This window comes from Manacus vitellinus, unplaced genomic scaffold (genome assembly GCF_001715985.3).
Source record: "Manacus vitellinus isolate BGI_N305 unplaced genomic scaffold, ASM171598v3 scaffold_46_pilon, whole genome shotgun sequence".
Classification (NCBI taxonomy): Eukaryota; Metazoa; Chordata; class Aves; order Passeriformes; family Pipridae; genus Manacus; species Manacus vitellinus.
Window position 1 is genome coordinate 4350128 of NW_021940578.1, and position 27347 is coordinate 4377474.

General features: G+C 41.2%; 1 protein-coding gene across 1 annotated transcript in view; it reads left to right on the forward strand.

Annotated features, from left to right (window-relative positions):
* Window positions 1-8093: 8093 nt before the first annotated feature.
* CLSTN1 (calsyntenin 1) overlaps window positions 8094-27347 on the forward strand; it is a 28895-nt gene continuing 9641 nt past the window's right edge. Inside the window, exons 1-11 of the mRNA XM_018079342.3 lie at window positions 8094-8179; window positions 8538-8689; window positions 14779-14808; window positions 16207-16402; window positions 18593-18801; window positions 19733-19882; window positions 19981-20166; window positions 21276-21524; window positions 23187-23308; window positions 24288-24450; window positions 26578-26628. Coding sequence (XP_017934831.1) covers window positions 8094-8179; window positions 8538-8689; window positions 14779-14808; window positions 16207-16402; window positions 18593-18801; window positions 19733-19882; window positions 19981-20166; window positions 21276-21524; window positions 23187-23308; window positions 24288-24450; window positions 26578-26628 — 1594 coding nt within the window. The remainder of the gene's footprint in view (window positions 8180-8537; window positions 8690-14778; window positions 14809-16206; window positions 16403-18592; window positions 18802-19732; window positions 19883-19980; window positions 20167-21275; window positions 21525-23186; window positions 23309-24287; window positions 24451-26577; window positions 26629-27347) is intronic.

The window sequence follows — 27347 nt, forward strand, 5'->3', positions numbered from 1 at the left end:
AGGGTCCCGCGGGCGGACCCGGCCGGAGCGAGGCCGGGTGAGGCGGATAAAACCCCCTCAGAGAGCCCCCCTGGGCTGCCCGGCCCGCGGCCGAGCCGGAGCCAGTACCTTGGCCAGACCTTGAGGGTTCGGCGGTGCGAACGCGGCCTTGTGGCTATTGATTATCCCGAGGAGCAGCAGCAGCAGCATCATACGCATTGCGGGGCTGCTCCCGAGCACGGCTCAGCGAGAGGCTCGGGGACGCTTCCCCACCTGAAGGTTACCCCTGGCACCGGGGGTGCCGCTCCTGCAGGGCTCGGCCGGGCTCCTGTGGTGAGATCGGAGGTCTTGGCGTTGAATCGGAGCGTGGGTTGGAAGCGCGGCCGTAAAACGGCTTGTAAATACATTGAAGGGGAAGTTCTTGATCTAAAACGCAGCTCGTTAAAGGCACATCTTGCTGCGGTTTCCCCGTGTGGGATCCAGAAGCTGCTGCCGTAGTAAGTCCTCTGCCAGCTGTTCAGGCAGTGGCCATCATTTACCTGTCTAAGATCTCTTTAAGTACAGCCTATTCCCAAACGCTCACAGAACCATTAAATGTCGCGTTTACCACACCAGTACAGAAGCACAGTGTCATTGAATTGCTGGGCTTTTCCATCCTTTGAAATTAGGAATAAAGCTAACACCAACAACCATTTTCAGAGAAAGCTGGTGTGTGCTTGGAAATGGTGAATTTAGACAGCCTTACCCAGGACAGCTCTGTTAAGGGCTGCTCTTCTGTAGCTTGTTACAGCCTGTACCTGCTTTCAGTCAAATCTACAGAGCTGCTGGACTGCAGGTCCTGATCTGTTAAACTTCAGCACACGTAACTGAGTTACAGAATGAGGTCTGGTTTGGCTTAGAGTGTGCAGTTGCCTCAGTCCCTGTGACGTTTTGGCTGCTGTAGGTAGATCTGTTAATGTTACGTGAAGATGCATTTAGCGACAAGTAAGCTCTGGAGAACACCTGGAAACCTGCTGGGGCAACTCTCTTCCATTTCCCCGTTGGTAGGAGAGGCATTTGTTTGGAAGCTTTTTTTGGTAGGCTTTCCATTTTGTGCTGTGTTGTCAGGTCCATTTTTTTTCAAGTACAGCTTCATCTCTTTCATCTGTGACTTTAAAAGTCCTTGTTACTGAGGTCGCTGAGATCTATTGCAAGTGGTGAAAAGGGAACTGTGCTTGGTTTAGTAATGGGCAGGGAAGGAAACACCGGAGTGGTGGGTTCTGCTCTCCAGTCTTGCCATTCCTGTGGCTGGAACAGGGAGTGAAAAGTGATTTCTTTTTTGATGATGGAAAGAAATGGAAGCAGCGTTTGGGGAATGTGATCTTGCACAAAAGACAGGTGTGAGCTACCTGCCCTCTAGTTAAGGGGTGCAGAGAGTGGTTTCAGGTTCTGAAGAGGCATCTTCTACTCCAGCTGATGCAGGCTCTTAATTCACCTGAATTTATTTTGTAGTTGATCAAGTTGACCCAAATATTTCTAAGCTTGTTGGGCTAAGGTTGCAGTAGGAAAGCAGCAGCTGCAGTGCATTCAGTGTTTGTGAGGGCGAAGGATTTGGATGTTTCTCACCAGAGCTGGATGGGGAGTGGAATGGGGGGAGTTTCCAGAGGAGAAGGCAGTGATGGCTGCTGCTTCCACAGTTCCTGACCAGGTAGCTAGACCTCTGCCTTGGGCCCCTTCCAATTTACTATCATTTGGGAAGGGTATTGATGAAAATCTTGAGGGAGCTTTGCTGATCTGTGATATTTCAGGAAGTTATGTGGTGCTGTGAATGCCTTAAATCCAAACCACAAACCACTTTGTTACTACCACAGTCTTACTGCAGATGTTTCTTTGACACAGGAACAGCCTTTATAATACAGGGCTGGAGATTAGGTTTCTATCTCCTTCCTAGAGGCAAGGAAATGTAACACTGCCCAAAGCATTATGAAGAGACAATTTGGCTATTTATGGGACCTGTTTTTTTTTTTACTCTCCAAGTATTTATGAAAGTAAGAGACCACTGAGAAGAGACAGAATTAACCAGTGCTAGACCTTTCTCTGGTACACAGTGATTGGGAAAACATTATATACAGGCATCTGTTCATGTAACCAGTTTTAATCTCTTCTTCTGTGTATATTATTTAAAATAATACACTGCTGTGGAAACTGAAATGGGGGAGAAATGATGTGGGCAAACATGGTTTGCTTTGTGTGTTTGGAATACTCTTGTGCTAGTTCTCCCATGTTATTGGGCTGCAGGTTGTGCCAAATTAGCAGGAAAATTCATCCACGGAAAGTTTTTAGGCCTAAAAATGTATCTTTGGTTTGAGGTGTTAATGTTTCTGCAGACACAAAATCACCAGTTTGAGATTGTTGCAAGCAGTTGTTTTTGAGGAGAAGGACAGAAGCTGAGCTGGTGGACTTCCACTTCTCATGGAAGTCAGGAGGGATGAAGTTAAACCCAGGTCAGGCCACAGCTCAGCATAATGTGAACATCCCGTAACTCAGAACTCTGGTATTCCGGGTAAAGCAGCATTTCCTGCCATGAGAACCCAATATGGGATCCCTTAGTGGCTTGTGGCTCTGCAACAGTTCTGCAGAGGAGAAAAAAACCCTTGTGTAGTCATTAATGTTCTCTGAATAAAAAGCACTTCTACCATTTTTCTGAGCCTTATCTCATTCTCTAAAGTTTTATTTGGAGAAGTCTCTCTGAAATGTGGTTTATGGCATTAAGGGCCATATGTCTTGTAGAATTATCACTATTGGCCAAGACAGAAGTGATACCTCAAAACATGGGGGAGTTTAGTGAGTTGGAAACCTTCATCCTAAATAAATCTTGTTTTGCTCTCTAATTCATTTGATTTGTACTGATTGACTCCTGTTGGCTTCAACAGGGACTAAACCTCCTTAGGAACCTTTGGGAAGGCTTATTGGAAACCTCAGTGCCTTTGAAGAACTGTCTGTCTGTCCTTTGTTTATAGCATTAGGTCTCATCTCACTTGCTTTGTATCCCATTGAAAACAAGTTGCAGCTCCTGCTCCCAGCGGGTTTCCCTGGTTTTTAAATGGAGTCAACAAGTAGAGCCAGAAGTGCCAGCTACACCGAGATGATGTTGGCTGTGTTTGTAAATCCTCTTTCCTTTCAGGGAGTGAAGTGTATAAATATGACAACAGTTAGAAAGTAAAGGATTTCCACTCTTGTGCTGTAATTAGCAAAATTTAAGATAACGTTTATTAATTTAATGTTTATAGTTAGGGGCTTATGTTTTCTATTTGAGTCTTCTGTTTGGTGTAAAACATTTTAAATTTCACTTGAAAAATTAAGGCTTTGTTGTCTTAATCCTATTTAAACTGTTTTGTGGTGGGATCTTTGTTTTCCCTGCCAGGCTTTTATCCAAATTGAAATTTGGTTGGTATATCCTCTGTTTAAGGTCTTTGGCACAACTGAATGTTGTGGATAATAAAAACTGCAAATAGTTCATAATCAGTCCTTTACATGTCCCTTAGTTTCATCGGGCTTATAGCAAAACTTCCATGTGCCTTTGTACAAATAACATCAGATTTAGGCAACTGAGTCAGTGTAGAACAGGAAACTTTCTGTAAGTGGTGATAAACCAGAGATTTTTTTTCCCTGCAAAAAACATAATTTAATAAAACCTGTTGAATTCTTACAGTTTGCATATGGTGTTTGGAGAATTGGTGTTAGTTGTACAAACTGTAGGCATCTGATAATTTATAAACATTACCTTGTGCTCCAGGGTACAGCAGTTGTGCTCCTTAACTGTGGCAGAGTCCAAGATAGGGATCTGAAGTTGTGGGATGAGTTTGAACCACCTGGTTTTCCTTCAGCTGGGAACCACAGAGGTTGATGTTGGTGGATGTCCATGCCCACACCCAACCCCTCTCCTGGGGCATCTCCTGGAGATTCCGAGTGAATCTCCTGCATTCACCCTCCTATATTTTGTTGCTGCTGGAGTTTTCCCACTAATGGAAATGGCAGTTTGTCTTGGAACCCCATGCCATAGATAAGAAAAGCTCTGTGCTATCAAGAAACTCAGCTTTCAAGCAGAATTTGTGTTTGATTTTTACCCCGTTGTTGTCCTGGTTGTGGGCGATGACTTCTGATAAAATTCTAGGTATGAGAAGACCCAATTAAATAAACAAATACAATAAATCCTTTCATTGCCACTGATACACATTTCAGGTTGTTTATATCCAGAGTTAATCCTCAGCCTCCTCTTCTGGAGAATGGAGGCAGAGCTGGGAGTGCTGGGCAGGACAGAACACACATTGTAATCAGGCCACGCTACGCCCTCTCTTATTCAACTTTACTTTCAGGGTGGAGAGGGCAGATTTTATTGTGTAGGTCTTTACCACTTGGCTGGGCTGTGTTTTTCTCTGGTTATGTACAACACAAACTTGTTCTTTTAATGATATTGCTTGAAATTTCATCAGAACAGTATGAAATCATGAATATTCAAGGTAAGACATATCTTAAGAGTTCTTACTGTCTCAGTGAAAGGTATCCTTGTGATCTCTGGCATCAAGAGGAAGACGATTAAAGAAAAGATGTACAGTAATCAATTTTTGTCAGACCTTCAGGACAGGAGTAAAGGGCTGTTTACTCAGTTCATGGAGTGCAGTTCATCTGTGTTGACAGAGAATAAAATTCTGTTTTTATGAGTGTTCCTCTGAATTTTTCATGAAGTCTCAAAGGTGGATTTTAAAAACGAGTGGTTTATGTTTACTATCACTAGATTGAGCATCTGCCTTTCGAACTGTAGTACTTACTGAGTTTAACATGTTTTACCCATTAATTCTCAAGAATTTATTTTCTCATGAATCTGATTCTGATGATATGCAACGTGGCTAAAGAGCACTGTATATTAGAAGTAGTTACATAGAAGAAAAAGTATTTTCAGCTACAGTCCTTTGTGGTTGAGGTGTGTCTAAACCTTCAGTTGTGTAGGTGCCAGATCCAATTTAAGTCAGGTGAACTGCTGACCACTTGTAAGGAGAGAACGGAAGTCCTCAGAAAGGACTTTGATAAGTACATTTAATTTTAATATTTGCTTTCAGATTACAGAACTGAATTAATTCTGATTGTCTTAATAGCTTCTGATTAAAGTTTCCATATTAGCCCTAAGCCCCATTTCCCTGTTACACAGTCATTTGCATTCATTAATTCCTTTAAACAGCAGGAAAAGGTTGCTGCTGGTTATCTGATGGATTGGATTCTGCAGCATCAGCCATTGCTCTTGGGAAGAATCCTTGCTCTGAGGCACATTCCCTTTGCTGCAGAACAGTCAGGAAAGCTGCTGTGTTCTGTTTTAGGAAAAGCTGAGCCCGTTTTCCTGGAGCAAACGGGGTTTTAAAGCCCTGTGTTGGAGGCACACACCCCGTCAGGCACCAGTGCCCTTCCCCTGGGGCTCAGCAGCAACTGTCTGTGGATAAACCGAGCTGGACAGGAGGCTGGTGCTCACCTTGTGGGTGAGTGTTCCATCAGGATTGGCAGAAGGAAGGCTCTGGCAGGAGCTTAACCATGCAATTTGCCACCTGGAAAAAGCGGAATGCTCAGCTGTCCTTGGAATTTCCTCCTGCCCACTGAAAGCTGAGGAGAAGTCGGCGTTCTGTGCTGTGCCAGTGCAGCTTCCCCCACTTGACTGGATTAACTGCTCGTTGGGATTTACAGCAGATTCCAGTTGAGGCGCTTACAGATAGTGTGAATATTGTATTTCAAGGAAACCAGTGTAGTTTATCCCGGTTAAATGGCAAGAGATTAACAGCTCAGGGCACTTTGTTAGTGTCAGGCTTGGAATAGGCCGGCTGGTTTGGTTTGAACTGAACAGTGTGGCTTTGGACGACTTCCTCTGGAGATTGCAGGAGTTTTGTGACAATTAAACTATCCTTTCCCATTTTTTGGCCTCTTCTCAGTCCAACATTTAATAATATTGAAGCTGTCTGAGATAGAATAGTGCTTGGTTCAGTGTGGCTGAAGGGAAGCAGGGATGTGTGGCTCGTGAGCTGTGCCTCGTATTTCAAATGCTGGCTTGAGAATTCCTTCCAGTGTGTGGTTATGCTGGAGTCAGTAGATCACAAATACGGATAACAGACCTTTCCTGGATATTCAGCAGTAAGTTTGGTGTTTTAAAATCCAGTGATGTTTAGCCTTCATGCACACAAAGGGATTTAAGCTTTATGTTTTAAAATCTGGTGATGTTTTAGCCTTCCGAAACACAAAGGGGTTTAAGCTTTATGATTTTATTGTCTGCAGCACAATAAAAGGACATGACTTTGCTTTCAACCGGGCCTGCTGTTTGAAGGTTCACTAGACTCTGCAGATGCTCAGCATGCTCATAATTCTGTTCATATGTGGTTACAGTACTTCAAGGATTTATAGAACTCCCTACCCAGCAGTAGTGGGATTTAGTAGGTTGCTAAATTAGGAGAAGGTTTCTCAGTGCTTTAAGTTTATTTCTTTTTTTATTGTAATGTACATTCAGAAGCGTTAGAATGGAGATGGAGATTTTTTTTTCTTGCAGAAATCTGTTCTAGTATTTTATACCAGATCCTTGCAAGGACTGAGATAAACCCACGAAAGGACTCAGATCTCATCAGTTGGGGGGTAACTGCCCCAGATGAATGGAGAGAAAATTACACAGCTGTGACCTCCTTGTGCTCCTAAAGCCAAAGCTGTGTTGGTGAGACACTTTTCTTGAGACCAGGTTTGAACTGCCAGACAGGTTTCCATGGGAGCCTCAGGCTGTAGCAGTTACTGGCACCTTCCTTCCCTCTGAGGTGCCTTTGAGCACGACCAGGTTTGTTGTGACACACCAGGTTCTGGGAGGGTTCAGCACAGGGAACCTCTCTGGGTAAATACAGTAATGTGGTTGGCATTTAACTGGCTCTTTGGTGTGCTGGATATTCCAAGTGTGCCTATGGAAGCAATAAAGGGTGTGTTGCCATATTGAGTAAAACCACGAGGCAGCAATTAAACACTGTTTGCTTTAAAATAGTTTGTTGTGAGTCCTCCCTTGGTGCATTGTTCTGGATGAAGATGATATATCCTGTCTGCTGTTGCTGCTAACCAGTAAAAGATTGCACATGAAAGCATATTGGGAGTATTATGGTTTCCTGTATGAGTTCTCTAGGTTTAATTGTTTATTGAAGTGTCCTTTTATCCCTGCTTTTAATTCCCCTGGGTAGCATGTGGCACATGACATGAATCCATTTTAGTTTGTGGGAGAGGCAGGATTCAGAAGTCAGGGTTAGCTTTACATCTCTGCCTCTTGACAGTCTGTTTATATAATTCTTCAGAGGTGAAAGAGGGGGACTCAGCTGTGTGAAAGTGTTCTGGCTGTGGTGTGTATTTTGCTGTGATTGCACAGGCCTTTATTTCATGAGTTGTAAGTTCTTGATCTCATGAAGACCAAAATCTGGGTGATGTTGCCTATTGAATGCTGTCTGGTGTGTTTGCTGTAACCTCCAGCAAAGCATTTCTAATATTTGGCTATACATCTAAACGTGCTCCTCAACAGTATTTACAAATCAAGAGTAGCCCAAGAGGGTTTTTTTAAGTAACAAATATACATTGCTTGACACAATTTAAGTGAAATGGATATGTGTTGAACCTCAGCATGAAGAGACTTCCACCAGGAGAAATGGGATGTTCAACTGTCAAGAGAATTAGTTGTTACACCACATATACTGGTTCTGTGGACTGTGAGCTTTATATATCTTTGGGAGCATAACATAAAGCTAAATATTTAATAATCAAAGCACTCTCATGTTGGATTGTCACCTAGTAGATGGTAACCTATTAGATAATGTCTGATTTTGTCTTGCATCTTTGGTGATGTGCCAGAATAAACTCTTTTTGCCAGGTGACAGGGAGAGATGCTGCATTTCTCTGCAGCAGAGAATTCCAGTCATCTGGAAAGAGGCTCAAGTGCTCACTTTGCAGGTTCTGTGCAGAGTTGAAGGATGCTTTCAGGGGCAGTTTTTTAGTGGGGTTTCCCTGTCTCTTAACTATTGCATAACTTATGTTTGATCTCTTTTCCACCTGTGCTCTTCATCAAAAACCCCATACAGGGCAAAATGCTGAAACTAGAACAAACCTTTATGTTCTGCAGAGTGGTCCAGCAGCTGGATCCCAAGTTTTCCAAGTTGGAGGGCAGCAGAGTGTAAACAAACCCTTGTGTTATCTGTTGGCTGGGCTTTTCTCCTCTGGTGCTGACTGCAGGCTTTTCTGGTGTCACACTTGGCACTGGTGGCAGTGGCTCCCCGTCACTGGTAGAAGGTTTTTGAATTGCACTTCAGGGCCATCATAAATCCCAGCATAGTTAGAAACTAATTTAGATTCTCTGAGTTACTTTTGGAAAACCTACAGGGACACTCAGCTCCTCTGAACATACCTAGCCAGGATATTGTCTCAGATATTTTTAATGTAGTAAAATGCTGATTCAGAATTAGAAAAAACAAAAGAGGAAAACACTGAAATCAGTATTGTAAATAATTTTTTTAAAAGAAATTATCAAACAGCTTGACTTTGTCCTTTGTTTTCCTTTCAGTTAACAAGCACAAGCCATGGATTGAAACCACCTATCATGGCATAATTACAGAAAATGACAACACGGTGCTCTTGGACCCCCCTTTAATAGCCCTGGACAAAGATGCCCCTCTGCGGTTTGCAGGTAAAGAATTCAGCTGCATTTCTGCTGGAAGGAGTGCAAATGCTTTCTTGAGGACAAATGCTGTGTGTTAGTGTGTTTTCCCTAACAGGAGTTTTTAGATCCTAGGAAATGTTTGTGCATGGATCAGAGTTTTATTTCAGATTTACAGCTGTATCCAGGTGTCCAAAGCAGAGCTCTCTCTATTGCAGGTATTCCATGCTGCTTCACATGTGCAGATGTTAATTCTTCTGGTGTTTTATTTTTTTCCTCAGTCCTCTAGATTCCACATTTCACAGCATTCAGTCTGGGACTCCTGAAACAATGATTTTTCTTATCATTCTCAAGCATTTGGTTTTCTTTCTGTTTTTGATTTGTGTCTTAATAGAGTGAAAATACTAATTAATAGAATTAAGATTGCATGTCTGTGATAGGTTTGCTTAACAGTCCAGGGTATTTCAAAAAATGGATGAATGACCTCTTCTGGCTGAAGAAAAGGGTTTTCTGGCTGAAGAAAAGAGTTTTCTGCTCTAGCAAAGACTACAGAGAATGATGCAAAAGATATTTGCAAAATGTGGGTTAATCCTTCACTTTGAACATAGGACTGAAAGGTGACATTTTTCTTACACACTTAGGCAGTAGATTTTTTTCTGAAAACTGCTGTTTAACAATACTGAGTTCATGATTTGGATGCTGTGTTGTGGAAAGTACTTTTTTTTCTTTTTTTAGTTTGACCAAGTATTAGAAAGATGTGTTTGAAGAATACCACTGGGCATCTGCAGGTGTTTAAATTACTTGTAGCAGATAACACAAGCTTAAATTGGATATTTGCAAGAAGCTTCCTTGGTTAAGTAAAATTTATGAGCTGAGAATCCTAAGTGGAATACCTAAAGGATGTGACATGAGCCATTTTTTGGGAGCATTGCTTCAAGGAGGAAGGGATAGGAAAGGGGAGTAATTAAATTAAATTAACAGCCATTTGAAGTGTTCAGCACTGCATTGTGTGCTGGAGTGTTTCAGCAGTTTGGTCACAATTTTCTTTGAAGTGGTGCTTAAAGTAACAGTTTTGTTGCCTTGTCATAAGGCTGTAATTATCTCCAAGGAAGCTGGAGATAATGGTAAATTCAGAAGTTCAGAGATAAACCTCTGAAATTCAGACTTTTTCTCATGGATACATATGGCTGAGGCTCCTCAGGGATCTTAGCTGGAAATAAAACTGCTGTCTTTGTACAGAAACCTTTTCCTGATGAAGGAGCTCGTGTTGGGATCCATGAAATCTGTTCAGGAGAAAGAGGTTTGGGAAGGCTGACTTGTGTCCTCAGTGCTGAGGAGAACATCAGTCACCTCTCACAGTTTCCTTTAGTGCTTTAAATGTAGGTGCTGGTAGTTTGGCAGCACGGAATGGATTCTGAAAATGGCAATTTTGTACCTCTTAGATAGTAATGTTTTCAGGAAAATCCTGTCAGAGTATTTTCAAATGTGTTGTCAGGTTTGCAGAGGAAAATCTGATGGCAAAGCATCACTCAAATGAGCCTTTTTCCATTGGGTTGGTCTGAATTGGATAAACCTGCTTTCATTTAATGAACCTTTTTACCACCTGGGAGTTGATTTTATTAACTGTTTGTATAAACCATATATTTTGGCTTTCAAAACCTGACAATTCTTAAGCAACAGCAGCAGCCCAACAGATTTAAAGAAATCAAATTTTGACTATAGCACGTTGAGGTTGTGAAGAAATTCTCCTCAGGACGAACCTGTTGGGTTTGAATTGCAGGAATTTTCAATGCCATGGGGATCTGGAAGTGTTTGTTTGCCATTAAATGGAACAGTGCTTGAACCTGTCCTTGAGGAGCCCAGCTGACTCTGCTCCCAGCTCTGGCTGGGGTGCTCTGCTTGTGTCCTGGACAGACAACAGTGGTGCTGATGTCCAGCAGATCTCTGGGGGTGTTCAGGTGGGAGAAGCCCATTAGACCAGGGTTGTGTTTTCACAGCAAAACAAAGCATTTTCAGGATTAAGTGGACCTATTTCAGCCCTTACTGGTCTAGTCCTACTTATAAACCAAATTTATTCATGCTTCAAAAGGCTGGATGTTTTAATTAACTGTGCCCTCTAGCTGAGCTGTGAAACTTCTGAACTGTGTGCAGGTTTAAAAGATTTTAAGTAGAGCTTTTTGCTTTATTTCAATTTTGAGCATGTCAAAACATCCTGAAACTAGTTCATTGAGGTGCTTTGTGGCACATGAACTGTGGGGCAGGGAAAAGCAATATTTTATAGCTTTGCTCACTGTGTGCCATGGGTAGGATCCTAAAATTCGAGTGTGCAAAGATAAGTAGGGTTATAGAGACCTTTATTTCTGGTGTTATTTGTATGGTTTTAAATCTGAAATGACACACTTTGGAGAACAGAGTTTGATGTTGTGCCAGATTGCTCTGCCAAACTGCCTGACATGTAGGGACCCCATGGAATCAGCCTTTGCCCCATGATTGTTACAGATCTGCTTGAGGAGACAATGACCATTCTTGTTTCTCAGTGAAACTCCTGTGTTGGAATTTGATCCCAAGTGGTTTTGCTGTAAAAAATGAAATAAAGGATGGCACATTTTCTATTGTACGTTCGAGTAATTTGTGTCTAAAATCAGTTTGATGTCTGAAGCTCTCAGTGGGGATTTCCCCTTTACTGTGCAAAAAGGAGCTGATTTTTTTTATTGCATTTGAAGCAGACAGTGTTATATCTGGATGCCTCCACAGAGCTGAATGTGTTTTGTTATGAGAGTGTAAGACAGGGTCTCGCTGGCCAGATGTTGGAAATGTTTCCCCTGTGGAAGGAAATGTTTCCTTGGCTTTTTGATGTGCCTGTAATAGGGCTTTAATTCCTCTTCCCCCACCCCTAGAGAAAACCACTTCTCAGCCACAATCCTTTATTTTCCCCTTGCTGCTCTGGGATGCAAAAAGTATTTTTGTGGGGGTTAGGAATTCTGTGGCTTAAAGCATGAATATGTGTAGAGCTTTGGAAAAGATCTTACAGAATCTCTATTCATACTTTTAAAAAGGCTCCAAAAATCCAGGAGGCCCTCGGGTCCCTGTCCCTGGGGACAGGTTCCCATGTTGGGCTGGGACAGTGCTGATGCCTCCAGTTTGTTTAGGAATGTCATCCTGTCTGCAGCAGGTCTGTGGGGAGGGCAGTGCCCAGCTGGGAGAGGATTGGAAAGAAATGGGATGGAGAGATGAATGACACTGGAATCAAACAGATTTTGATCTTGTCCCTTCCAGTGAACAATTCAATTGCACAACTGGGTGGCAAAACTTAAGAGGGAATTTTGTTGCAATAGAATTTCAACCGTTTTTGCATCAAATGTAAAGTGTGCATGAAGTGATGTAACAGTTTTGTGCTTAGAAATACTTGTTTAGAAGGTGATCTGTGCATGTTGAAATGGGAGACTTTCCTAGAGGCTTTCCATGATCCTCATGCTGCTTGGTTGGAGCTGGGAGAATATACTTTCTCCTTCTGTGGAATAGAAATGGAGAGAGATTCCCAAGTCTGAAGAGTGTCCAGTCACTGTATGTGTTTACATGTTTAATGTACTTGGTATGTTAAATAAAGTAATTTATTTAATATACTTAGTACATTAAATAAAGTATGTAGTTTAAATATCTTATGAAACTTTTTATTAGCTATATAATTATTTTACATCATTATATCATAACAGTGCAGAAAGATAGAACAGTAAAACTCAACAAAACCTTAAAATTCTACCCAGCTCTCCCTGTCTTTTAACTGTGCTACACCAGAAAGGAGAAATACAGAAGTCCTTTAGGATCCAGGGTTGCTGAATATTTTCTGGGTAACACAAGTTCCTCAGACCTGTGTTATGTGTAAAATGAAATGGTTTTTCACCTGTCAGTAGAGCTGGGTGGAACACTGTAAAGTGCTGTCCTGGTTATTTACCTGAACAGTTTCCAACATATTAAATACAAATTAATTTGTGGATTGATCATCGTTCTGGCCCTGGTAGAGGAGAGAATTTTATTTCAGTAACGTATCTCAATTTCAGAATGAAATGAGAATAAACATTAAGCAATTATTCTTCTGAGAAACATGTGGCAGAGCCAGAGTGCCCCTCAGACTGAAACTTTCCACCTTGAGCAGCACCTGGAGACACACAGATATTTACTGGAGAGCTGATTTCTGTCTTATGCTCAGGAACCAAAACTGGAATGCCTGAATTTCCTGGCAACCATGTCAGGGTTGGTGCCAGAGCTCCAGGTCACTGGGGATGATAAAGAACTGACCAGTTCTTAAACAGCCTCCCCTTTCCCAAGTAGGTAATTGCCCCATTAATCCACTTCTCCCTCTTCTCTCCATTCCAGGCTTTCTGCTTTAATGTTCCCTTCCAGTTATTTTGTTCCTGTACTTTGTGTTTCACACACAGTGCTTGGCTCTCAGTGTTCCTGGAAGGGAGCAGGGAGGTGGGTGTACAGGAGTGAAGAGATGGAATATGTAAAAGCTTTGCAGTTGGAATGTCACTTCTGGCTGATCAGTGGTGTCAGCCATGAATTTAAACAGTGTAAAATTTTCTTCAATGATCCTGTTGCCAAAACACGTGAAAATCTGGGATTATATTTATATCCTGCATAAGAATAGACTGAAATAAATCATGTGGGTGCCACAAGAGGCAGCGTTCTTGGTGTGTTAAAATAAAGAGCTGATCATAAATCCAGGGATTACCTAAAGTGAGTTTCAGGGAGACCCTGTTAAGAGCTATTTCAGAAACTGACTCCTTTTAAAATGGTCTAGAAATCATGTTAAGGTAATTTTTCTTACTTATATTTCCACTTCAGTATTAAACTGTAAATTTACCTTCAGTAAAATATTTCTCTGTAACTAAAGTGCCTCATTTCTTTCTGAGGCCGCTCTGGGATGGAGACTTGAAAGTGTTCCTGCAGGTTGTTGGAAATGTTTGAGAATTAACAGATCTGGTAAAAGTGCTTTTGAGGGTCCAGGTTTGCTTTATTGTACAGGATTTCGGGTTAAAGATGATGGTAATCAGGAAAAAAAATAATGGATCTGCTGGATAATGTGTAAAAGGTGGTAGTTTGGGGGTTTAACAGGTCATGATTTCCAGGGGTTAACTGTCTTTTCATTAAAACTGAACCAGGTGCCTCTCAGAGTCATGTCACACCCCTGTAAAACTCTGTTATATCCAAGGGCTCCTCAAAGCCTGGAAGATCCAGGACACTGTGGAGGCTTCTCCTTTCCTGGGGTGGCTGGAGGGGGTGACCAGGCTGCTCTGGGGCATCCTCAGTTCTGACAGAGGGATATTTTTGAGTACCTGCCCCTTTTCTGTCCAGCACTGCAGTATTTCAGCAGTAGGATGAGGTGGTTGCTTGTTTAACCTGGAAAAGCAGTGTGCTGCTAGGAAAATACAGAGTTCCCCTACTCCCCATTCTTTTAATTAAGATTTTATGTTCCTCAGGATCACAGTTTAATGTGTGTATTTTTTCATCATGAGTTATGGCAATACTGTCAAGTTAGGTTTGCAATTTTACAAATGCTGGGGGTTCCACAACCTAAAGTGAGAAAAATTTATGTGGAAACACAAAAATCCCATGACTGTCCTAAAAAAAAAAATACCTTTTTATCTGGAACTCAAAAAGGGAGTATGAAGTTTTGTAATTGTAGAAACGTGGTGGTTTCAATATAGTAGATAAAACCTGGTTTGAATTATCTGTCTTTTTTAAATAGTATAGTATAAATAAATTCAGATCAGTTCTACTTTATGGATAGTTGTTCATCACCGTGGAATTTTGAAAATATCTCTTGTTTAGCAGGTGGTATTAAAAAAAAAAAGAAAAGAAAAAACGAAAAAACCTTTTGATGAACTTACTAAATACTTCAAAATTCTACAAATGGCAACCTAGAGTTAAAAGATTAAATCATATTTAACATAACTAAAACTCTAAAATTGTAACAGTTGCAGCAAATCACCACTGGAATTTTAAAATACAGTTTTTCCAAAGCTTTTCTGTGTAATGTGTGCATCTTTGCCTTTTCCTTATTTGCTCCCGTTCAACCTTTCCTGTTACTGACTTGGGTTTATCTTTTCTCCCTTTAGAGAGTTTTGAGGTGACAGTCACCAAAGAAGGTGATAAAGGGTTCTTTCTATCCCTTTTATGAATATTAACCTACTAACTTTGGTTATGAAATGGGGAATCAGCACTGAAACAGAAGATCCTGTCATGCACTTTTGTCCCATTTATTCTCCCAGTTTTTTTCTATTTTAAAATATATTGATTAAAAACTGTTATGTAACCAAACCCTTGGTTAGAAATATCTGTAAATCAGACATCCATTTGAACCATTTGGGGTTATTGTACCTTGTGTGGACACTGAAGAAGTTGGTTTGGGGGAAAATTAGCATTTTCTGGTATTTTCACTTACAGCTTTTTTGGGATATCTGAAGTTTTTTCAAGTGCTTTGTAAAGTAATATAGAAGTGCTGAAGCATTACAGCCCCTTCCCTGCAGAACATATCCTTCAGTACTTTCTTCATGAGTTTAAATATGAATCAACCCCCCTTTATTTTTTTGAAGACCTCTAGAAATGTTTACAGCAGGAGAGCATTCTTGGTACTATGGTGCCACTGCAACTATAACAGCAAAACAGTGGGGTTTGTTGGTGGAAGAAAATCACCTTCCAAACCTGAGTTATACAGGTAAAAACCCAGTGTGGGTGCTCAGACAGCTTGAGTGGCTTTTGTTGTGTGCTGGGCTTACCCAGCTGTGCCAGCCAGAGTCTTGCAGTGCAATCTGAGGCTTAGATGTGTTTCAAAATGATGTACTAGGGACTGCTCTTCCAACTTTGTAGGATGAAGGGTTTGGATGGAAGCACAGCCTCCTGAAACATTCCACGTGAGAGCTCCCTTGACTAACATTGGCCCGTGTTAGTAGGTAGCTGTTGAAATGGATGCCTGAGAAGTTGGTATTTCTACCTTTCTCATTCAGTAGTTTGTTTTGATTCCCTGATTTTAGCCAGGTACATTGCACAGGAAGACTTTGCCCTTTGATCTGTTGACAGAATTTCTGTAATTCTGGTGCTGAACCTGTACTCGGAGCTTTTTCATCCCTCGACTCGTAACTGTGCATTTTAACCTTCTGCTCTGGTCAAAACGAACCAGCTGCCCAGCTATTCCCAGTAGCTTGGCATAGAAGACATTACCAGTGGCCTTGGCTGTGTGCTCACATAAGATCTACTCTCACCCTAGAGCTATCTCAAGTACTCCTGTGAAATGCCTGTCTACATTTCTCTTTTTCTCTTTTGTCCTCCTGCATGAATGGATGCAAAGTAAACAAGTTGCTTGGAAGGGCAGACGTTTGCTTCTGTTTTTACTAAAGTTCCCAGAAATCACCCATTTTAAAGCACAGTGCTCTTGCTTTGTCCACAGACCCTCACAAACCCTTGGCTGCAAAATATTCGGTCGTTTTATTTTATAAACGTGTCGCCGACTTCTGCCCGTTCTGACCTCTCTCCCTTTGGCTCCGTAGGTGAGATCTGTGGATTTAAAATTCACGGGCAGAATGTTCCCTTTGAAGCAGTGGTGGTGGATAAATCCACTGGTGAGGGAATAATCCGCTCGAAGGAGAAGCTGGACTGTGAGCTGCAGAAGGACTACACCTTCACCATCCAGGCCTACGACTGCGGGAAGGGACCGGACGGGGCAAATTCCAAAAAATCCCACAAGTGAGTCAATCTGGGCTGGGCTGAGGGGAAGTTTGGTTACAAGGGGTCTCCTGCTCGTGGTGGTTTATTGTCTGTGTAGAGTAAATGTAAACCAAGTGTTAATACTGGAAGACTTTGTTCATATAAGCCCAGAATCACAAAATGGGTTGGAAGGACCACGGTGGGTCATCTGGTGCAACCTCCCTGCTCCAGCAGGGTCATAATGGGGATAAAAAGAGCAGCCAAATGGACATGAACTGCTTGGACATCTCTTCATTTGTATTTCATGTGGCACTACTTCATCCCTTGATGTCTCTGAATTTACATTAGAAAATAGTGTGGTGACAGAAGCAGAAAAACTATTGATACACTTAAAATGTGGCTCAAGTTGATGCAGAGTTTGGGTGGGATACTGAGCCTGGATGTTGTTTCAGAATTCAGTTTCTAAATCCCAAAACCTGGTTCAAGAAGTCAATCTGTATTAAACTTAACAAAATGCAAAAGAAGTCATGTTGTTATCATTTGCAGACAGCCCCACCAAAAGAACCCAAGATCAATAACATGGGGCTCATCTCTGCCTAGATTAAAGAATGGGAACAAAGCAATCTTCAGCTAATCTTTAGCTAAAGAAAAACCACAATATAAAATACCCTCTACAAAATCCACTTGAGAATAACTGTTTAACACCCTGGTGTAAACATCTGCAGAGCACGTGGGAGATGAGCTGCTGTGTGAGGCAAAGAAGGCAGTAAATAAGATCCAGAACAGACTAGCAGAGGTCAGCTTGGTGACAAACACAAGTGTGCTTCAAAATAGGCAGCAGAATGTAACCTCCTAAAGGATTGCACTTATGGAAAATAACTGTGTCCTTAAACTGTTTGGTACTCAATTTGACTTTTGAAAGAAGATTTCAAAGAGAAAGATGGCAACAAATGTTTTGTTGGGTTGGCTGGAATTATATTCTTTGTTCAGGTCCTCCTCCACACTGTAGAATTTATCTGTATTTTTCTACCTGTGCTGGTTGAGATAAAAACTTTCCTCTGATGGCTCTAGTAAAAATTAGGATTATCCAAATTGAGGCTTTGTTGTGAACATCCAGCAGCACACTCTGCTACTGTTCTCTCACAGCAGAATGATGGGTTTTCACAATCTACACCTACAACCCACAGTTCACATTCCCCTGGCCCATGGCTGGCTGTGTTATGGGTGGTTTTGTGGTTTTTAACAGTCTTGGAAGTGTAGATCTGCAAGTCAGAAATGTACAGTTTGATTGGTACCTTTTTTTTTTGGTGGTGATTATTTAGCACATAGGATAAAATAAAACCTTAAAGATCTTTCTCAGCATAATCATTAATAAACTCCTGCTTTTATGGAAGGACTGTAATTATTGATTTCTTTATTAGTTACTTTCCATCATTCATCTTTTCTCCTCGGTCAGTGACAGAAACTGCTTTATTTTTCCTATTCTGTGTAAACCAGCAATCTGTGACAGGCATGAAAGGATGGAATTCAAGATCCAATCTGTTTTGGATTATCCAGCAAGCTGCATGATGTGTTAAAGTGTATCTGCCACTTCTGTGATTCTTCCATTTAAATTGTCTGATTTCTCATTTCTCCATCTAACAAATAAGCCTGTTTTCACTGACTTACACAGCTGAGTACTTTATTAGCCAAAGAAAGCCAATCAAATGCACTTGACTGAGCTCTTAGTCTAAGACCAGTCTTAACTGTCACTCTTGTTCACATAAAATAAAATTGGAGTGTTCATATCAAATACTCTGACAGCAGGGAAGAACTTGGACTATACTGTTTTAACAAAAGTAAAAGCCTATTTTGTCACAGCTCTGTTTCGTTGCAGTTCTGTAAAATGGTGCCAATTTTATGGTTGCAATGCAAGGGTTTGAATGTTATTTGCAAATAAATAACAGTAGTAAACAATAACGTAGAATTGCACTGATTTATATGGCAACACACTGGAAAAACACCCACGGCTCTCCTAGTCAGGGTAGTTTTTGAGGCTGTTGGCTTTATTAGTCATTTCTTCCTGAGGGCTGGAATTCCGAAGGACGGGTTCACGTGGAGAAGAGTGAGCTGTTGTACCAGAAGTCCTGGCACGAGCAGGAGCTGTGCAGGAGCTCCAGGCTGACCTGTGTGTGTGTTCTTCCAGAGCCACAGTCCACATCCAGGTGACCTGTGTGTGTGTTCTTCCAGAGCCACAGTCCACATCCAGGTGAACGACGTGAACGAGTACGCGCCAGTGTTCAAGGAGAAGTCCTACAAGGCCACGGTGATCGAGGGCAAGAGGTACGACAACATCCTCAAGGTGGAGGCTGTGGATGCAGATTGTTCCCCCCAGTTCAGCCAGATCTGCAGCTACGAGATTGTGACTCCAGATGTGCCCTTTGCCATTGACAAGGATGGTGAGTGCAGTGGGAATTGTTGTCATCTGTCACCCAAAAAACGTGATTCCGACGGGTCAGCACAGAAGTACAGCAGGCTTGTTTAACCCCTCCCCTAAGCACAGTTAAACAGAGGTGTTCAGTCTGAATTAATAATGAACAGTGAGATGTCTTTCATTGCCAGTACCATGTGCTGTCACTGATGGCAGGAGCAGATGGGGGGTTGCATCTCTGTTTCTTGTAAAATGCTTTTCAAACTAAAGGAAATATAGTAATTGTCTGATGTTTTAAACCACCTCTTACTAGGTCTGTCTTGTCTATTCTGTGTTAGGATAACTCATGCTACTTAGCTTTCAAAAATGAGATTCCACCTGTGCTTTACACATTTGAGATGCTCATGTATGGCTGGAGTTTCATGGCTATTGCTTTTGAAGTGCAGTCATTTCTTTAGGTCATTTCCTGACCTCCAGTGATCTGTGGACCCTTCAAAATCTATAGGTAGTTTTAGTGGTTCAAACAAGCTGGTTAAGCAAAGTGAACAGTTTTCAGTGGGCTTTTAGTTTGAGTTTTTTGGGGATCCACGTTGTCAATAGGTTTGCAAATTTAAAAAAAAAGATAGAGAATGCTGGCATAATCCAAACAGTTTATGTATCAGTTACCACCCAGGAGCAGTTTCATTTTGAGATAATATACTGTTAAGAGCCTGAGATGTATATACCTGCTGTTCTGTGTCTGTGTGCTCATCTCTGGATTAATGTAATTTGTAAGGATCTGGGCCTGATGTCTGACATTGAAAAGTCAAATAGTGAAGGGTAATTCCCTCACAGGGGTGTCTGTTAAAGCCTTGGGTATCTGTGTGAAGCACAGAGCTGGTACCTGAACTCATTTAATGCAGCAACGACCCCAAGAAATGATATCGATGTCTGATCATTGCTTTTTTTGTGTGTGCCAGGTTATATAAAAAACACAGAGAAGCTGAGCTATGGTAAAGAACATCAGTATAAACTGACAGTAACAGCGTATGACTGTGGGAAGAAGAGAGCTGCTGAGGATGTGTTGGTTAAAATTAGCATTAAGCCTACGTGCAAGCCTGGCTGGCAAGGTTGGTTTGCTCTCCTTTATCTCTGCTGTTAGCGTTTGCTCCTGCCTTCAGTTCAACGTGAGACATCTTTAACATTGTTTCTTTGGATAAATACACAGGTTGGAGCAAAAGAATAGAGTATGAGCCTGGCACTGGTTCCTTGGCTCTGTTCCCTGGGATGCATTTGGAGACGTGTGATGAGCCAATAACCTCTGTTGAAGCAACAGTTGAACTGGAAACCAACCATATTGGTAAAGGCTGTGATAGAGACACCTACTCAGAGAAATCCATCCACAGGCTCTGTGGTAAGAATGCCTTTGGTAAAGTAAAAGTGGTCTCTCTTGCTTGCTAGTTTTTCTTTGAATTTTATGTTAGACCACAAATCAGTGAGTAGATCTGGTCTTCATTTGCATGTAGTTTCCTGCAGCTTGTTTCCTAGCAGGCAGTGAAATTGCCTGAAGGTGACTTTTAAAATAATTCTCAAGTGTGGTAAAGAATCTCTTTCTTCTACCTCTCCACTAGCTTGTGTACACTAATAATTTCCCTCACATGAGAGTCATGTTGAAGAGCTGAAAGAATGTTATCTGGGTGAAGGGTATAGCCATTAAAGGCTCTCTTTCTCTGAGCATGATGGATGTGATGGCTGCAATCTAAGAAATGCATGGTGAAAAACTAGATGAGAACACCACAGAAAGAGTGGTTTGGAAAAAAACCAGTTCCCTTGCATCAGAGAAATTCATACTGTGCTTGCCTCAGGAAGCCCTTGGCACCCACTTGTGCTGCAGTAAAAGGCTTTATGAGGAGTTTATGAATCCTTTGTAGCCAGTATGGAAGAATAGAGATTACAGGACAAATTATCACTGATTTATGTCTTGAACTTCAGTTGAAAGTCTGAACAGTGTGTAACCCCAGAGAGCCAGGCAATTCCTGAGCTGTTCCCTGATTGAGGTCAGTGTGACGTTAAGAAGTGGGGAAAGGACAGCAAGCCAAGAACCTGCTTCTGACTGCTATGATTAGACAGTGAGCTGGGAGGGGGTGCTTATGCACTCCCTTCAACTGGGTGAACATGAGACTTAAAGGTGTTGAGAGAAAGGCATCACAGGCATGGGACAAGTGGCATTAATGAAATGGATCCTGAGATAGGGGGGAAAAATAAAGTTCTACAGCTGTAGAGACAGTAAGGAAAATTTCAATGAGCTTAGTTGCTTACCCAGAAGCTACATTTTTGGAAATCATCACAATATCAGATGTCTGTAATTAGTGCCACATTATGTCAGAGGAGAATTGCTTGATGTGTGATGGCAGTACATCATCCTGACAGTTGGTGCCGAAAATTTAGTGCTCAGAAAAGCAGTTTGGTTTGAAACTAGCAGTGGTCCTTTAAGTTTTCTATCTGATTCCCTTTTCACTGTAGGTGCTGCTTCTGGCACAGCTGAGCTGCTTCCCCCTCCCAGCAGTGCTGCAAACTGGACCGTGGGCCTTCCCACGGACAACGGCCACGACAGCGACCAGGTCTTCGAGTTCAACGGCACCCAGGCCGTGAAGGTTCCAGATGGGGTTGTCACAGTCAATATGAAAGAGCCCTTCGTGATTTCCGTGTGGATGAGGCACGGGCCTGGAACCAGGGAGAAGGAGACAATTCTGTGCAACTCAGACAAGACAGGTTTGTCAGTATTTCAGTTATAACAGCCTTTTGGTTGGTTGGGTTTTTGTGTTCTGTGGCAGCACATGTGACAACCTTCAGGTTTTTCTCCACCTTTTTTTTTTTGAAGTGAAATGAATGGACTTTAAAAGTCGCTCTATTGTGCTTATGTATAGATTTGGCTTTAGATTATCCAACTTCAGATTGGGCAGGCTTGGTTTTTCTAATTCTATTTCAGTTTACATTATGCACTTCTTTTGCTGTGCTGGATGACTTATTCTGGGAATGCAGTCCCGAGTTTGCATCTCCAAAGATAGCTCTGTTCTTATGCTGCCTGAAAACATTGAGATACATATATCAGGTCTAGTGGCAGCATTTGCTGCTATATCTTTTTTTTTTTCTAGGAGGATATAATTTCTCTCTCACCAGTGATGAAATTTTTTTTTCACTCTGTGCATAATTTCACTCTCTGTGAATGCTACAGACACAATAATTTTGAAAATGCTATTAATAAGAAGGAAATGTGATAACCCTGTTTCCATAATTGCTGCCTAATGGGGGCAAAAGAATTCCTGTCTTTGTTAAGCTGGAGCAGTGCATTTGGCCAGTGTATTAGAGACTTTATTTAATTGCTGCTAGGTCTTTCAAAGGAAACTACACTGAATATGTTTTAAATTTTATTTGAAAATAAGAAAGATTTGTCATAAGAAAATATGAAAGATTTGTAGTACCCCAGAAGCATTTCTTTGAACAGGAGAAAAGTGACAGTCATTCAGAACCAGGTACAAATATTCTCTTTTCCTACCTTCACCTATTCCTCTTAATCAAACCCCAAACCTTCTTCATGGAAATGAGTGAACTGGAGAGAAAAAAGGCAAATTTAAATAGTTTTTCCTGGTTTACAGTGCATAGGCAGCAGACCTTCAAAACATCTTCTCCTTTTTTATTCCTTGGTTTGACCTAACCATGGAATTCTTGTGGCAGGTAGTTTCTGGTAGTATTTGCCTTCATTCTAAGGGTATATTAGGAAATATTGAAAGACTAAATCCAGGTTAGCTGGAGGGAGGCAGTTTGGACTGTATTGCACTGGAACAGTGCAGTCGGGCTCAGTGCTGTCAGACTGAAAGATTGACATGAGTTTGGTCTCTTTATATTCCCCACTTTCTTGGCTCATCCATGCCATGGAATGGATGATGCTGCTAAAATATTTCTTTTCCTTATTCTCATTTATTTCTCCAGCATTTCACCCTTGTGTTTATTTAAAATGGCAAATCCTTTAGAGCTGTGACTGCAGTTTTCTCTAAGGGAAGTGTGTGTACCTGCACCAAACCAGGAACCAGAAGCTGTTGGAGCTGCTCCTTTGTAACAAAAAAAGCTCTGTTTGCAAAGAGAGCTCTTTTCTTTTTCTCCTGCTGATAGTTCATCTCTGGCTCTTCACTCCTATGCCCTGGTTTAGATTGGATTTGGAGAGACATGTCTGTTACTCGTGGGTTCTTCAGCAATGTTTGCCCTCACTGCTTCTACAAATGTTTCAGATTCCTCTTACCGTGCCTGACTAACTTCCACATTGGTTTATTCCTCTCCTTTACGTGGAGATTTAAGTGTGAAATTGCAGAACAGGTGGATTTTGTGGAGTTCTGGGGGTTTGCAGGGAATAATGCTGTCCCTAAACCTCTCGTGCAGACATGAACCGGCACCACTACACCCTCTACGTCCACAACTGCCGGCTCGTTTTCCTCTTCCGCCAGGACCCTTCGGAGGGAAAAACCTACAAACCTGCTGAGTTCCACTGGAAGCTGAACCAGGTACCTTTGGAAGGACAATTGGGTAGGATGTTAGAGTGCAAACCACCAAACTCCCTGGTGGTATAATTATCACTAAATACTTTCTGCAGCTCTGAACTCCCGAGGCCCTTTTTTTCTGGACCCCAACGATACTTGTTTGATTTGTGATCAAGTGTCAGGTTCAGCTGCACCTTTTCATCTTGGGTGTGAAATAAAAAAACCCAGTGATATTCTTCTATGTTCACTGAATACACTGTAAGGGAGAGTGCATGAGAAAATGGGAAGTATTCCAGAGGGCATGAAAAAACAGGAAATATTCCAGGTTGTTTACAGCGTTAAAGTACTTCTGAATGTGGGACCTTTTCCAGAGCTCTGGATCTGAATGATAAAATAACCTTGAATATCTGTCAATGTATCAAGTTCTTTTAGTTGCTTTAGGTTGCTCTTGCAGGTCTGTTTTGCCAGTTACCCAAACAGTGAGTGACTTTGTAACACATCTAATTATATCCTAGTTTTTGTGCAGGGCAATGTGTGTTGTTTTAATGATAAAATACACATATATGTCCTTGTAGGAAAATTTCTACTTTCCAAAACCAGATCAGCTTTCACTGTAAGTAATTCTGTCATGGAAGGCCTTTTCCAATTCAAAATATTTTTTTTTAGTGTTCTCTCTCAGAAAATATCTGTCCTCTGTCAAGTAATGTTGTCTTATAACAGTATTTCAGGATGTGCTTGCATGTAGATATGTATTTTTAGATTGAAATAACTCTGTTATTCAGTATAAAAATTAAAGGAAGGGAAATACAGCAGCTTCCTGTGTTGGCAACAGAAGAAAAGAAACTTTTTATTAATGTTTGACAGTCAGTTTGCCTTTCAGATGTGTGCCATGTGTGTGCAACATCAACTGTGTCTGTACAGGCTCATGGATGTTGCATGTCTGCATGTGTTTATCAGCTCAGTTATTCAGCTGTAATGAATGTTTCCAACTGTCTTTGCTCAGGTGTGTGACAAGGAGTGGCATCACTACGTTGTCAACGTTGAGTTCCCTGCAGTGACTCTTTATGTAGATGGTGTTTCCTATGATCCTTTCCCAGTGACTGAGGATTACCCCCTGCACCCTTCCAAGATAGAAACACAGCTGGTGGTTGGAGCCTGTTGGCAAGGTAACTCTTTACAATATTTACTACTTTAATTAACTTTTTTTAATGATATCTCTGTGGTTATCTAGAATTACATGGCAGATCTTTTTAGTGCCTGAAAGATAACTTGATTTGCCTTCTGCAGGTTATTTTTTGCTCCTGGCTGGTATCACATATTTCCTCTTTTAGTCATTTTTTCCATGAGTGTTTGTTTTCTCGTTGGCCACGGGTGCTTGTGAAACACAAAGCTGCTCACCAAGCTGTATTCCATCAAAGTGGGTTTTGTGGTGACCATGGGAATACAGAGAGCTTTTAATTTTTATTATTATTATTGTTGTTGTTGTGATTCTTGCTATTTTTAATAATAGTTGCAAGAATCCTTCATATACTTCAGATTACTAAGCAGAACACTTAATTTCAAGTAAGTTGAAAAGCATATTGTAGAAAGAGTGTTCTCATTATTGCAACCATGACCAGCAGACAGTTCAGCAAAGCAGCACAGTGCTGCTGTCCTTGGATATTTTACCATTTCTGCTTATAAAAATAGACATCTGCTTTATTGTTTGCACATTGTGGCTTAAAATACAATATTCTGCAAGCTGTGAAGTGCTGATTCATGTGCTTTAATACTTTAAAACCTACTCTTCAGAGCTGGAGAAGAAGGAGGAGGATGCATCTGCACATGGATGCTGATTCCAGAGATCTTGGGAACAGAGCTCTTGCTCCATTGCTGAACTGCAGTGTTTGCTGATTAAATTAGATCCTGGCTGGTGTAAAGCTACTCTTTTTGGTTGGAGATAAAAGTGTTAAATCATTCCTGTTTTATTTAGTTCCCATTATAGGCTGTAGTTGCTGTCTGCAGGAATGCACAGATGTGGCCTGGGAATGAGTGACAAATGAAAAACTTTGAGATGTTTTAATCAAATTAACAGTCTTCTGTCTTATAATGTCTCTTTTCTCTGTGAGTTTTAAGGCTTTGAAGTGTGAATGAAGGTTAAATTATCTGTCCTCTCCATCAAATCTGTTATTTTGTGACAAGTTCACTATCATTCAGTATTAATGCTATTTCAGGGCTAAATTTGTTCTGTTGTTTCTTCCTTGCATCAGTTATTTTGATTTCTCCATAATTCATCTCACTCTGTTTGTGACTTTTCCAGCCAATCTCTTCTATCTCAAAGGGAAGTTATAGTGACTGATTTTAAAGAAACTGGAGCTTGGAAACTCAGTTCCAGCTAAATGTATGGATTGTATAATGCCTTCCATGTATGTTCTGCATCCTAACAAAAACATGTACATTTAATTTAAAACTCCTGTGCTTTCATATTGGCACCATGGTATGATTCTTTAATTTCTTCTGCCATGAGATTTCTTTTTAATGAAAGCAGACTGAAATAGGAGTATAAAACTCTGAAGTACAAGAACTGCCTTTTAAAAATTGCACCAAAAGCCTGATTTTTAGAGGATTAGAACACATGGTGAATAGAGTTTGCCAGAGGAGTGAAATTAATGGTCATTGGTGTTGTCCTATCAAGACTTCAAAATAAATCAGGCTGCTCTAAGTTATATATACAGCTCACCTCCAAGGAGAGAGATTTTATGCTTTTGAAGAAGTTCTTTTAATATTTCTTTCAAAAGTTAAAAAACTGTTTTTAATTTTGCTTCCATCTGATAAATTGACTGCTTAATACCTGTGATGCTATTATTATGATGATAAAATCTGTGTTGGTAATGGCTTGTTTTGATCAGCTTTTAATACCTTTTGGTGCTTTGCTGTGTTAGGCTGGATTTCACCTTAATTTCCCCTGAAATGGAGCCAGCTGATTTACAGTCTCATTACCAGCAGTGGGTTGTGGGAGGTTTGCTCTCTGGCTTAATCCAGTTTCTACTGGTTTTACTGCAGGGTTGTGTGTGGGGCTCTTTGGGTTGTCTTGCCATGACTTTTTATGTTCTTGTAACAACACAGTGATGCTTCTTCCCTGCATTGCAGCTCTTCATGTTTCAAAAGAACTCCTAATCCTTGAGAAGCTGGGTGGGAGATGAGCAGACTTTTGGGGGAAGGGCCATTTGTATTTTCTGTGAGAAGAGTTTGCCAAACTGTAACGACTTGGTCCTTTCCCTCTTGTCCCTTTCTTTTGTCTTGCTTCTCCACAGAATATACAGGAAATGAGAATGACAATGAAACTGTGCCCGAGACCTCTGCAGGTTGCTGGAGTTTTTTCCCTACTGTTTTATTTCATTTTTAAGCCAAGACATTGCTTCATCTCACACAGAGCATGAAACGCAGCATCGCATTCGGGCCATTGACCTTCACATAATCCTCTCCTAGGCTTGTTTCTTCGTTGTGCTTCTGTTTGCAGAGCTTCATCAGCTGACATTTTGCTTGGTTTTGGGGGTGGGTTTTTTTTGTTTGGTTTGTGTTTGGTTTGGTTTTGTTGGTTTTTTTTTTTGGTTGCATCCGAACGCGCCTCCATGTCCAAATCTGGGGATGGCAGTGAAGTGGTGTCAGTAAGTTGCTGATGTAAAATATCAGCCATCATTTCTTTCACCTAGTTTTGTTAAAACATAAGTACCCCTCATCCTGTATAAGTACATGTGTTTGTGTATAGGTGTGTGTGTTTATTATAGAATTATTCAGTATGTTGGGAAGGACCTGTGGGAGTCAGGTGGCCCTGCTCCCCACTCACAGTAAGACTGATTTCATATTTAGATCAGTCTGCTCATAAAGACAGACCTGTAATTTACAGGGGATACTCATTGATCAGAAATTTATATAAAATTCTGATTACACTGAATGGGGGAAAAAAAGCTCTGGCTACCAGGCATTTCAGATTGTCTTAACAGGGTTGGATTTTCTTAGAAATTTTTACTTATAGTTCAGTTTTGTCTTGAATTGAGACCTTTAAAGTTAGTGTGTATTTCTG